The 13,594-nt window shown below is 40.0% G+C and overlaps 1 protein-coding gene across 3 annotated transcripts; it reads right to left on the bottom strand.

Moving 5' to 3' along the window:
* Positions 1-639: 639 nt before the first annotated feature.
* PJVK (pejvakin) lies at positions 640-13,274 on the bottom strand. 3 transcript variants are annotated; one of them, XM_081898252.1, is made up of 7 exons: positions 12,816-13,274; positions 11,379-11,566; positions 6,942-7,137; positions 6,652-6,793; positions 5,161-5,278; positions 4,504-4,596; positions 640-1,756 (listed from the first exon to the last, which is right to left on the bottom strand). In XM_081898252.1, exons 3-7 carry the CDS (start codon positions 7,058-7,060, stop codon positions 1,455-1,457), a joined length of 774 nt encoding a protein of 257 aa, XP_081754378.1. In that variant the 5' UTR covers positions 7,061-7,137; positions 11,379-11,566; positions 12,816-13,274; the 3' UTR covers positions 640-1,454. The 3 variants fall into 3 exon arrangements, with proteins under 3 accessions (XP_081754378.1, XP_081754377.1, XP_081754376.1); XM_081898251.1 differs by having other exon boundaries at positions 12,699-13,274; XM_081898250.1 differs by lacking the exon at positions 12,816-13,274 and having other exon boundaries at positions 11,379-12,077.
* Positions 13,275-13,594: the final 320 nt, after the last annotated feature.

A 13,594-nucleotide genomic window follows, 5' to 3' on the forward strand; every position in this document is an offset into this window, starting at 1 on the left:
GAAACCATAGTTTTGGCTTATGAACTGTGGCTTGTTTTATCTGTGGTTTAGTATTCTGTCTGAACCATCTCTTTTTTTAGCTACCCCACCCAGATACTACAACATTTGGCGCTCTTAGTTTGGAGAAAAAGGCGCATAAGAGAAGATAGTAAGAGATGTATAAAATTTGTTCACTCATGAGGCAGTGAGAGTGCCAACCTGGATGGCTTTAAAAGAGGTTGACAAATTATCCGCTGCCACCACTGCCATGTCCTCCAGCATATGGAGAAAGTAAAGTGTGTCATCTGTGTGGAAACAGCTATGTACAAGCTAGTTACTGTATTGCTGATTAAATGCACAATTCTTGGACAACTTAAATGCCAGTTAGGTCTCCCCCACGGTGTTTATATCAAAAACCAAACAGCACTAGAGTCAAGAAAGAATCCAGGGCTCAGTGGGTGTGCTATATTCAGATCTAAAGAGAATCAGGTGTTTAATCCCTTCTATTTTTACAAATGCATTGGTAGATAAATATGTAGCAGAAATTCTAGACAACCCCAGCAGTGCCAATTTTAACATGCGGTTTTAAACACAGTGGCAGATACTGCCACCTAATGGCTAGATCTCAATGATAATAGTATTGCATACATACATCAGATATGTAATTGACTCGTTTATTCCAAAATTATATAGCTTTCTTACAAAAAACATTGTCAAATACATCAAAAGGCACCAAATAACAGCAAGTCTAACATTTAAAAAATACTGAACTTGCTCTATATTAATGATAAATATGGACTAAATAGGAGACAGATGTAATTGGGGGTGACATTGGCAAATTTTAATGGAAACATTTATGTCATACTAAGATTCAATTCAATTTTTATTCCTCTGTTTAACCAGAGCAAAGACAAACATTTTCGTAATCTGATATTTCAATTAAATATTTATGCCATTAATAAATAATTCATATCTTTTCATTACTGTCTTACTGTGGTGTAGTTAAGGTGAAACACATTCTTGCCTTTAGACAAAAGCCAATATTTCCAAATTACTCCTACAAATAATGATTTCTAAACATAATTTACACATTTTTTAGATTTATTACAAAATGCTATTGTGAATTTTTTAACTCGGATGTGTATCTCTTAGCTATGTTACACTATGCAGTTAGAAAGAACTAACCAATAACAGAGCATATGTGGGAAGCCATTATATCAAGTTCTATTTTGCATTCCTTTAAAAACACAGGAGGAGAAAAAAGCATTTGTGGCTCCATATTTTGCAATCAAAATGCACGAGAAATTCCATGGCACAATCACATCTAAATATATGCATGGGTTTAATCCAGGCCAAGACGGTTGTACTTAGATCTTCCTGACCTCAAAGTGGAAAAGTCAGGTGTGACTTAATTTCAGTGGATACTAAGTGCAAGCAACAATCTGGATCCAACCAACATGCATTTCCAAAAATTTTCATTTCACTCTCTTGTGCCAGAGGTCAAAACAAGGCACAGCATGTAGTCGTACAAACTTTTGTCCATTAAAAGAACACTCAAGACAACCATAGACAGTTTCTCTTCTGGAGCTTCCCATTCCACACAACGAACAAGGACCTTTGGGGATGTGATTGTTAAGCAAATTCACTCGTATATGGGCCCCTTCTCGAAAATAGTTCGTGGAGACATCCGTCATGCTTGCAGCTTTTTCATAGTAGTCTGTGAAAAGGTCATCTAAGTAATTGTCTGAGTGAGCAATGATATCCATTACCCTTTTGTCTGAAGGGGAAAAAAGGACACAGACACAAAGAAGAAAGATTGCTAAATCCAATAGCACATTATCTAGTCAACCACCGACAAAAATACAAACTCTTCATTCAGCCCAGAGTGTGGGATTCCACAACTGAGTCCTATAAGCAGAAACAATGTGTTTCACTTCCATAAGGGGGCTTTCCCTCCCTCCCCCCCATTCCCACCAAATTGGCTCTGATGTGGAAGGGAAGAACCCCCCGAAACAGTGATGTATGCGTTCCAGCTGGCAAGCTGAAATGTCCTGATGGATTTATTGCCTTAGCACGACCTTGAATTCCTCCCATAATCTACATTGTTAAATCCTAACAAGTTCATAATATAATAGCATAATTTTACCTATAGAAAGTATCCATCTTTTTGCACAATGGGTTGATTGACACTTCCCTTGCTTTATTACTTACAAATGCAGAACAAGTATGTCACCTGCAATAGTGTAAGTTCCCAAAATCGAAGCAGTCAAGATGTTTAGGTTTCATATGTCGTGCCTCTAGTTGGACATATTGAATTTTTGTTATGGTTTAGTTGTCTTTGTGCTTTTATAATAATTTGAAAGCTTTTTTTAAAAAATGAAATACAGTGGTACCTCGCTTTAAGAACAGTCCGGTTTAAGAACGATTTGGTTTACAAACTCCGCAAAACCAGAAATAGTGTCTTGGTTTGAGAACTTTACCTCAGTCTAAAAACAGAATCCGAACGGTGGAAGGGCACCGGCAGCAGGAGCCTTATTAGGGAAAGCACACCTCGGTTTAAGAACAGTTTTGGTTTAAGAACGGAATTCTGGAATGGATTAAGTTTGTAAACCGAGGTACCGCTGTATATAAAAAACGTGGAGCGGCTTTGAACCAGTTTATTTGTTGGATAACCTTACCCTCTATATACCTGTTTGACTACAGCACTGTGGTCAAGTTCTCTGGGTTCACAAATGGCCGCAACTGCAGCTGGTTAAAGATACTTCTAATCAGACTACCTGGGGGACGTGGGTGGCGCTGTGGGTTAAACCACAGAGCCTAGGACTTGCCGATCAGAAGGTCAGCGGTTCGAATCCCCGCGACGGGGTGAGCTCCCATTGCTTGGTCCCTGCTACTGCAAACCTAGCAGTTCGAAAGCATGTCAAAGTGCAAGTAGATAAATAGGTACCGCTCCGGCGGAAAGGTAAACAGCATTTCTATGTGTTGCTCTGATTCACCAGAAGCAGCTTAGTCATGCTGGCCACATGACCCGGAAGTTGTACACCGGCTCCCTTGGCTAATAAAGCGAGATGAGCGCTGCAACCCCAGAGTCGGCCACGACTGGACCTAATGGTCAGGGGTCCCTTTACCTTTACTAGTCCGACTTCCTGGGCCTCCAATAACAAAGCTGGACACAGAAACACTCCCAGCCTGCATACCTGCTCTTTCAAGGAGAGTACAGCCCCATTCAAGACATGAAACTGACCAATTTCTCAGGCATAGGACATGTATAATATGACTAATGTCGGACAGGCCCTGACTCAGTTGCTGTGCACTAAGCCCTACCTGTCCATTCAAATACATCCACAGCTCCAAATGAAAAAGAATCAATTGTGTGAATCAACTGTTCAGTAGCTTGACCGTATTACAAGCATAGCACAATATTAGGCCAGCAAAAATATTTAGGACTCTTCATTAAGCTACACTGCAAGCAAAGCTAAAAACAGTAGGGAGAAAAATATTTGGTGGTAAAGCCATCTCTGCATCTTGATCACAGAGTGGGCAGATTCACACAATACATTTAAAGCACTGTAGTTGGGGGACATGGGTGGTGCTTTGGTCTAAACCACTAAGCCTAGGGCTTGCCGGCTGGAAGGTCAGCGGTTCAAATCCCTGCGATGGGGTGAGAAAGTGCAAGTAGATAAATAGGTATCGCTCCGGCAGGAAGGTAAACGGCGTTTGACAGGACTTAACTGCCAGGGGTCCTTTACCTTTTTAGTTGATTAAGGCTGCTGGAATCTGTACCTTGGCAATGGGAAACAACAGTTCCCAGGATTCCTTGGGGAACGTCAAATGCTTTAAATGTGCATTGGATATGCTTCAAATGTATGGTAAGGTTAGGAGATAACATACATTAAAATAACGCCCCTTTGGTGTCATGTAGGTATCAGGCTACACTAAGGCCTGTAAGGAGGGTGGGCAAAACAAGGGCTGATTCTCCAAATCAAGGGCTGATTCTGGGACCACAAAAACTAGGTGGTGTAGGTGCAGAGATGGTTATATACCCCCTCATTTCCCTTCTTTTTTCTTTATTTACTAACTAGCCTGATTAAGAATTGTGGAGCACTTAACACTATTTTGCGATATTTTTCTGCTCTGCTAAAAGTATTTGCTTAATAATGGACTCTGGAAATATTTTAACTATGCCCCAATGTGGCTACCTTCACTTTTGTGTGTGTCATATTATTGCTGTACATCATGAAAGGTCTTTAAAGAGTAATAAGTATAATCTTACTGTACAACTGAAACAATTAAAAATTTAATTTTTAAATTAAGCAAATTCATCATTATGGTAATTAAATTAAAAATTGATGCACTCTGCATATTTTGAAATCTCTGCAATTATTTTAAGTGTGTGTGTGTGTAAAATACTTCTCAGTGCAGCTATAAGCATGAACTTCAGCACCAACCATAATATGAAATACTATTAAATACATTACCAATCAAATTAATTAGTGTAATGCACATAAATATCAAACCTCATACTTCGATAAAACAGATTCCTTAATTTAATTAGTGAAAATGTTCTTGATGGCTCTCTTTCAAATCCTCCTTTTGATTCTGGAGTGACACAGAGCTCTGGGGGAAAAATTACATATATTTTAATTATTCAGAAAAGCACAATTTCATAATACAGTTTATTATTATTAATGAAAATTAGTTTTTTAATTTTATAGAAAAGTTATATTAAATAAGGCAAAACCACAACACAAAACTGAACACAAACCAGCTGATTCAGCAAGGGTGATTTTTTTTTTAGGTGGAAGCAAACTTCCAGGTACAGAATCATTTGCGTCCATTATCATCCAAATTCAGATGCAAATCTAATACAATATCCATCACCCTGCATGGTACGGATGAGGCTCTGATTTCCATCTGTCTTGCAATGCACATGTGAATGTCTGTCCCACTACTGTCCCTGGATTTGAATCTACTGGTAGATGTTACTGTGTGTGCCCTTGCAGATGTGTATACCTGGAGGGTATGGATGCAAGCCCTGAAGTGAATGATATTGCTAACCACAAGCACACAATAAAGCAAGAATATAATGTTTATAGCATTCCAGACTAAACATTCCCAATCTCAGAACAAGAACAATGTAAAATAGTAATAGCACTCACAATTGAAAAACAGACTACTTACCAAAATTACCATCCAAGTGAATATAAAGCTCAAACACACTAAATGCAATAGTTGTATGAGCAGGAAAGACAATAGCTTTGTCACGTCCTTTGTAATTATAGTCATCAATAATATGAAACTATTTTTAAAAAGAAAGATACAGTGTCAACATCTGTATTGAAAACATTTTGAATAAAAATGCAGATTAAGCTAAAGAAGTATTGGAAATATAACACATAATATGACTCTTTTTTAACTTTAATGTCAAAGCCAACCAGTGGAAGGCTAGTACTTCACTATGGTAGAGATGATGATGATGATGATGATGTTCTAATGAAATTAGAGCAATTTTCTCAGTTGCAAAAGATGCCCTTCAAAACTGAGAAGCAAATCAGGAAAAGAGGATCCACAAGTCTGTGCACAAAATGAATTATAGTGCTTACAAAACTCCCACATTATCTCAGTGGATGAGTAGGGTGGCCATGTGCACCAATAAAAAGAGGGCACAGGTTTGCATATGCTAATTTATATGTAAAATGCAAATTTGGAAATAATTTCTATAACTTAAATAGAAATACAATGCATCTCACCATAAGTGGGGAAGACTGTGACCAGGTAACTTGTGTGCCTGCTCAGCCTGGTGTCCAGAAGCTAACTTCCCCTGTTCTCTCTTCTTTAGGTTGTTTATCTTCAAACTGGACTTGGACCAGACAACCCTTCAAATAGAGGACTGTAAAGTAGGAAGGACACATGGCCACCCTATGGAACAGGCAGGTTCATGGGGGCACCAAATGTACACACATAGAACTGCCCTGTCCACCACTGATGTAAGCAGGACAGCCCAAAAAGGTGACGGTGGGGTCAGTCTATGTGTGCATCAGAACCGCCTCACCCAGATTGGGGTGTATATCTTTAATTGGACAAGCTTCTATTTAATCTTTGGGTTAAAGATAACTTTTTCAGCCAGAAGAGAATGATCTATCTATGCTACAAACAAATCATGTGACCACCAAGACAGATTCTGCATAACTTATTTTTTTGTTTTGTATTAGTCAAATTAGAATTATTTTATTTGGGCCTTTGCTTTTTTTGATGTTTAAATCTCTTCCTCTTTAAAGATCCTCAACTCTTGGTGATAATATGATTTCTACACTTAGGCAACAAACCTGTATAGAGTTAGGTGTTCTTAAACCGGCTGATAAACATTTCACTATTCATAATTAGTTAGTTAGTTAGTTATAAAATTATTTATAAGCTGTCTTTTGGCCCCAAAAGGACCCCCAAGGTAAATTACCATTTAAAAAGTTAATCTATCTATCTAGAAACCTATCTATATCTATCTATCTATCTATCTATCTATCTATCTATCTATCTATCTATCATCTATCTATCATCTATCTATATCTATCTATCTATCTATCTATCTATCTATCTATCTATCTATCTATCTATCTTTAAAGTTAAAAACATGCTTTAAAAGCATGTTTAACATGGTTAAACATGCTCACTTACCCTCATTGTGTCACCTCTCATGCCAGCATGCACAGACAGTGAACATTGCCGCGTCGTTCGAATGCTCTCCATGACCACACAAAGAACTGTCCTCTTACTTTCTCGTGACTGACGAACAAGGCAGTGCTCAAAATTCATTTTTCTGCAATAAAGGGAGACATAATCCACATAGTTTCATATTTCTCCTATTTATGGCACCTAAAACCTATAACCCATATTGCACCCACATTTTAGTGCTCATTTGTCAAGTGCAGCTTAAATAGTCAAACAATGGAAACTATTATACCAACCTACTGGTAAGTTCTCTGAGTAATGTTGGTACCTCAACCTCATGTTTAGTTACAATGCCAAAGGAAGCCTTCACTGCAAGAGAATCTGATCCAGTGATATTGACCCCAGCGGAGTTCATAATATGATTTCCTCGTCTACCGTTGAGCGCTACATCTGATTTATCTTCATAATTCAGTAACTGGTAGGATGAAATACCTAAGGGAAATAGGCAGCTTATTGAAATCTGGAATTAAGTTCCCATATAATATTAATCTGAAACATGGTTTATAAAAACTGCACACCCATCAGATACTAAAACATTATAATGTGTTCAGATTCTCATCTCTTACAGCCTGAGCCTACCCACATGTACTCAACCAGTACATGTTCAGTGAAGAGAGAACTATTCCCAGATATGTGTGCATAGGATTGCAGCCTTAATTACTTTGTGGATTACCTCTTGTAAAACTACTTTGCTTGCTGTACTTAACAAGAATAAGAAATAAGTAGGTATGCAAACATGATCAAGCTGCCAACGGCTCAGGACAAGCATCTGTTAAAAATATTAACAATGAATTACTCACAATAAAATTGTCTCAGATCAAAGGATTTTTAAAATCCTCATCTCTTTTCCACTTAAAAGCCATCTGAAAACACTTCAAGAGATGTTCAGATTATCATGCATGGACACCAGCAACTTTCAAGGAAGGAGTTCCATAGTTGGGAGCCAGCTATCTTAGTATATCTCTTGCAAAGTTTATCCCACTTGTATTCATTGGCAAATATTATTATTTAGAATTCTCAGTTGAGATATAAACATTTTGACAAAACTTAGATAAAGTTTGTGAGTCTAGGCCCCACCCCCGCTTCATGATAAAATAAGACACATGGACACAAGTACTTTAGGTTAATGGGCTAAAAAAGGGCACAGCTTTATTGGTTACAGAATGTGAGTGGTATTGGCTTAGGCACTGGATCGAAACAGACTATACTTGACTCCTGCCCGCTCTGCAAGGAATCACACAAGGGTTAACAACCTGTAGGGCGAGCTTGTTGATGCGGATCAACTAGAAGCTTTCCCCTAGAGTCATTGGGGTTCGTGCCATGGCCCTAGCCACCACCTGGGTATCAGACAGGAACCACAACCACCGGATTCCTTTAATGGAATACCCTTCAAGGGGAGGGGTAGGTGATGGCCACAACCTCCCCTCCAACACACAACACAATTTCCAATGCCTAACTGCCAAACCTTACAAAGTTGTGATGATTTGCTACGAGGTAGGCAAAAAAACAACAACAAGTGGCTGGTGTCAATCTGCCAAGTGGAAAAAATTCCTACCAGGCCCCTTGGACAACCAAGGCGAAGTCCATAGTAAAGTCAGGAACTGAGCAAAACCTAGAGGGAGGGCAGGCAGGTGATCCGAGGAGGCCTGGAACAACAAGGGGAAGCCTGAAGAATTTGGAGCAAATGATTCAGCAGAGGAAACACAGCCCAGAATAACTAAGGAGATGGTACAAGAATACTTGGCTAGTTTAGATGTATTCAAGTCTCCAGGGCCAGATGAACTGCATCCAACAGTATTAAAAGAACTGGCAGATGTGATCTCAGAACCACTGGCAGTCATCTTTGAGAATTCCTGGAGAACAGGCGAAGTCCCAGCAGACTGGAGGAAGGCAAATGTTGTCCCTACTTTCAAAAAGGGGAAAAGAGAGGACCCAAATAATTACCGCCCAGTCAGTCTGACATCAATACCAGGGAAGATTCTGGAGCAGATCATTAAGCAAACAGTCTGTGAGCACCTAGAAAGGAATGCTGTGATCACCAATAGTCAGCATGGATTTGTGAAAAATAAGTCATGTCAGACTAACCTGATCTCGTTTTTTGACAGAATTACAACCCTGGTAGATGAAGGGAACGCAATGGATGTAGCCAACCTTGATTTCAGCAAGGCATTTGACAAGGTGCCCCATGATATTCTTGTAAAGAAGCTGGTAAAATGCGGTCTTGACTATGCTACCACTCAGTGGATTTGTAACTGGCTGACTGACCGAACCCAAAGGGTGCTCATCAATGGTTCCTCTTCATCCTGGAGAAGAGTGACTAGTGGGGTGCCACAGGGTTCTGTCTTGGGCCCGGTCTTATTCAACATCTTTATCAACGACTTGGATGATGGACTCAAGGGCATCCTGATCAAATTTGCAGATGACACCCAACTGGGAGGGGTGGCTAACACCCCAGAGGACAGGATCACACTTCAAAACGACCTTGACAGATTAGAGAACTGGGCCAAAACAAACAAGATGAATTTTAACAGGGAGAAATGTAAAGTATTGCACTTGGGCAAAAAAAAATGAGAGGCACAAATACAAGATGGGTGACACCTGGCTTCAGAGCAGTACATGTGAAAAGGATCTAGGAGTCTTGGTTGACCACAAACTTGACATGAGCCAAAAGTGTGACACGGCAGCTAAAAAAGCCAATGCAATTCTGGGCTGCATCAATAGGAGTATAGCATCTAGATCAAGGGAAGTAATAGTGCAACTGTATTCTGCTCTGGTCAGACCTCACCTGGAGTACTATGTCCAGTTCTGGGCACCACAGTTCAAGAAGGACACTGACAAACTGGAACGTGTCCAGAGGAGGGCAACCAAAATGGTCAAAGGCCTGGAAACGATGCCTTATGAGGAACGGCTAAGGGAGCTGGGCATGTTTAGCCTGGAGAAGAGGAGGTTAAGGGGTGAAATGATAGCCATGTTCAAATATATAAAAGGATGTCACATAGAGGAGGGAGAAAGGTTGTTTTCTGCTGCTCCAGAGAAGCGGACACGGAGCAATGGATCCAAACTACAAGAAAGAAGATTTCACCTAAACATTAGGAAAAACTTCCTGACAGTAAGAGCTGTTCGACAGTGGAATTTGCTGCCAAGGAGTGTGGTGGAGTCTCCTTCTTTGGAGGTCTTTAAGCAGAGGCTTGACAACCATATGTCAGGAGTGCTCTGATGATGTTTCCAGCTTGGCAGGGAGTTGGACTCGATGGCCCTTGTGGTCTCTTCCAACTCTATGATTCTATGATTCTAAGCCTGTGTGCCTGCGGCCATTTTTAAATGTGTCTAAACCACTCCCCCCGCCAGATGGGTTGGCTTGCTGACTGGGGGGCATGACGCGTGCCCAGGACACAGTGATGCAGGGGGGCTTGGCCATGCCCCCTTGCGAGTGCAGGAAGTGATTCCTGCTCACAACCCCTCCCCTCTGGGAAGAAGAGAGGCTTTCCAGAACAAACATGGAAACAACAGATAACATTTTAAAATTACTTGAATGCAGACCAACCCAAAACCATGCCTGACTCCTCTGGTAGGCTTAAAATATTACTATTCAAATATCCTACAAATGGTACTGTTTTCTGCTATTACCTCTCTTTTCCTGGAATACAGAAAGAAAGCAAATCTGTCGTTTAAAATATAGGTGAAGGGTTGCATTTGTGAAGTCCATCCCATTACTATTATGTTCATATTCAAAACATGGAATCTGCAGTGGTAGAAAATATTAATTGCTACTCATTTTACTTTGAAGAGCATTGAGCAGCTGACAACAGACATGGAAAGCAACCGAGCTGCCTTCCGTAGAACAATTACCCTAAAATAGCATCACTTCATTAATTATGTAATAACTTAAATTGTGTATAATCTCAGAATACCACTGACATTTAGAGCTAAAATAATTTGGTTTGGATCCTGTTTAAATCAGTCACATTTAGGTTCTATTGAAATCAGTTGCAATCTTTTACACACTTACATACACATCCCACATCAATGAGGTTAGCTTTTGGGTAGAAATGTATAGGATTACACTGTAAATTGTCTATCTTTCACTGTCAGAAATTGCTTTTGCTATTTGTTTTTGTTAAAGGGCAATGTCTGCCTTAGTTTCTTGTCTGTTATGTAGGATGGCATATAACCTGTGAACAGATGTGGAAATGGTATTGTCATGCAGTGATCTCACTCCTCTGTAACAGTGTATAGCTGATATTGCATGCTATACAGTATTGGGATATTAATGCTGCAATTCTAAGCACACTTACTAGAAACTCCTACTGAACTCAATGTGATTGGTAAATAAACAACTTTAGAATCACACTGCATGTAAGTGACAGATGTTATATAACACAGAACGATTACACCAAAAATATAAAGCAAATTTGTAATGAATGCTGAAAAGTAATCAATATATTATCAGTGAAACCTCCTAAAATGTCTTCTTCAGTCTTTTACTAAATGCAAACATTAAATGCTTTTTCACAAGATGCTTGTTTATATTGTAGACATACTGTTTGATTCCTCTAAAACAGCTTAAGCAGCAAATTCCACATTGTTTTGCATTTCCCCTGTTTAGTTATGTCTCTGAAAATCAGCATATCATATTTTTATAAGCTTTTGAGAAGTTTAAAAAACAAACTTACCAGCTGAAATTTCTTTCTCTCCTTGAAGAATGTCTTTTAGGCTGAATGGCGTTGAAACAAATTTAGATCTTCTTGAAATAAGACAACTTTTCTTCTTAATAACAAGACTGAGGGGTTGATATTTATCAGCTTCACTGAGGCTACGAACAGGTACTAGTCGACCTCCATCGCCAACCTGCTTAACAAAACTTTTGGTAGCAGCAGCAAACATATTATGCAGACGCAGTAAAAAAAGAGAACTCTTATCAATTGCAGTTGGCAAACCATACAGCCATATTAAAAACCTTTTAGCATTTCTATATTAAGTAATACATAACAAACAGCCTACTTTGCTATTATATTTAACAGGAAGGGAAGCACTAGCATTGTTTTAACCATCCTGCTTCTCCAGGGTATTATTCAAGAATTCTCTTTCATTGTCCTGCCATGTTCAAAACAATGAATAATACATTAACAAAGTAAACTGATACAGCAACATTCAGCTGTATTAGGGCAATACCTTTCTGTAGTACCAAATTAGCTTTCACATAACATAGAAAGACTCCCATCTTAATCAGAATTGTCCCGTCCCCCCCTTAATCTTACAACATACAGCTGAGATCTGATTGAATGAATGTGTCTACTCAGGACTGTCTTAAGCATATGCGGCACTGGGGTGTGAAGATCCATTCAGCGGCGCCCCCCCCCCCGGTTGCCCAGTCCCAGGCCCATAGGAGTGCAGAGCTGGCCGGTCACCTCAGCATCTCGATGGCTCGGTCACCCCAAACTCGCGGCGTAGAGCCACCCACAGCAGAAGAGCCCACCGTGGCAAACCGACCGATGGGCAGGCTCTTCCCCGGACTCAACTCTTGGGCCCCGGACTCTTGGCCTGGCACCCCTGAGAGCCCGGCGCCCCGCACCCCTACCACCTATGTGTAAGACAGCCCTGTGTCTACTATAACCCCAGAGTGCTTTTTCTGCTAAAGGTTATTCAGTCCAAATTGACCTCTGAAGATCTCCACCAGTTAGTTAATGGCATGATTTTGAATCTTTGTAGCATTACATTTTAACTCTCTCTATGTCTAGATCATGAAAACCATTTATTTGGATGAATTAAGGTGATAACTTGAATTTAATCTCATTAATTGTTGTTATGTTCTTATTTATTTATTCCATGTATATCCTGTCATTTCCCTGGGGCAGAAGTGAGAACTGTCCATAGAAAATATTGGCGAAATATGAGGTTTACCATTGCTGTGATTGGGCAGCAGGCGTCCATCTCACCACTTACCCCCACCTCCATACACAACGACATAAGCAAAAAATACATAGACGTGATGCCTGATCCCAGAGACAGGAACAACCTCCAAGGGTATTGTCACTGACAAAATGGATGCATGCCATACTGCCACATCTGGTTATTAATTTGGTCTTTTATGCTTTATTCTGTTAACTCACCCAATTTTACAAACACAAAAACTTTAAAAATGTAAAAAGCTTGATCTCTTCCTGAAGATAGAACTCTCCCTTGCATCCCGAGTTCGAGTATCTTTGAAGCCCATGACACCTTTAGTAAAGGCTGTTATCCAATTGGAGCGTTCACAGGCAAGCGTTTCCCAATTGTTGGTGTTTATACTACATTGTTTTAGATTTGCCTTGAGACAGTCTTTAAACCTTTTTTGTTGACCAGTTTTCCATTTTTAAGTCCGGAATAGAGTAGTTGCTTTGGAAGACAATAATGAGGCAGCCACACAACATGACCAGTCCAACGAAGTTGATGTTGAAGAATCATATTGCTTCTCAATATACAGTGGTACCTCTGGTTACGTACTTAATTCGTTCCGGAGGTCCATTCTTAACCTGAAACTGGTCTTAACCTGAAGCACCACTTTAGCTAATGGGGCCTCCTGCTGCTGCCATGCCACCGCCACACATTTTCTGTTCTCATCCTGAAGCAAAGTTCTTAACCTGAAGCACTATTTCTGGGTTAGCGGAGTCTGTAACCTGAAGCGTATGTAACCCGAGGTACCACTGTATTGCTTCTCAATATGCTATGGTTGGCCTGTGTTATTTTCTCCTGCCGACAGGGGACTGACTTAAGGACTCTATATGGGCTCTTGGATACCCCATAAGGGAGCAGTTCCCCCCCCCCATAACAATAGGACGTCCCTATTTCCATAGGAGAAATGTTGGAGGGTATGTTAACAGGAAGCAAAGGGTTGGTTTTTTTTCTGAGC

This window comes from Podarcis melisellensis, assembly GCF_964234715.1.
Source record: "Podarcis melisellensis genome assembly, chromosome: 1".
NCBI classification, from domain to species: domain Eukaryota; kingdom Metazoa; phylum Chordata; class Lepidosauria; order Squamata; family Lacertidae; genus Podarcis; species Podarcis melisellensis.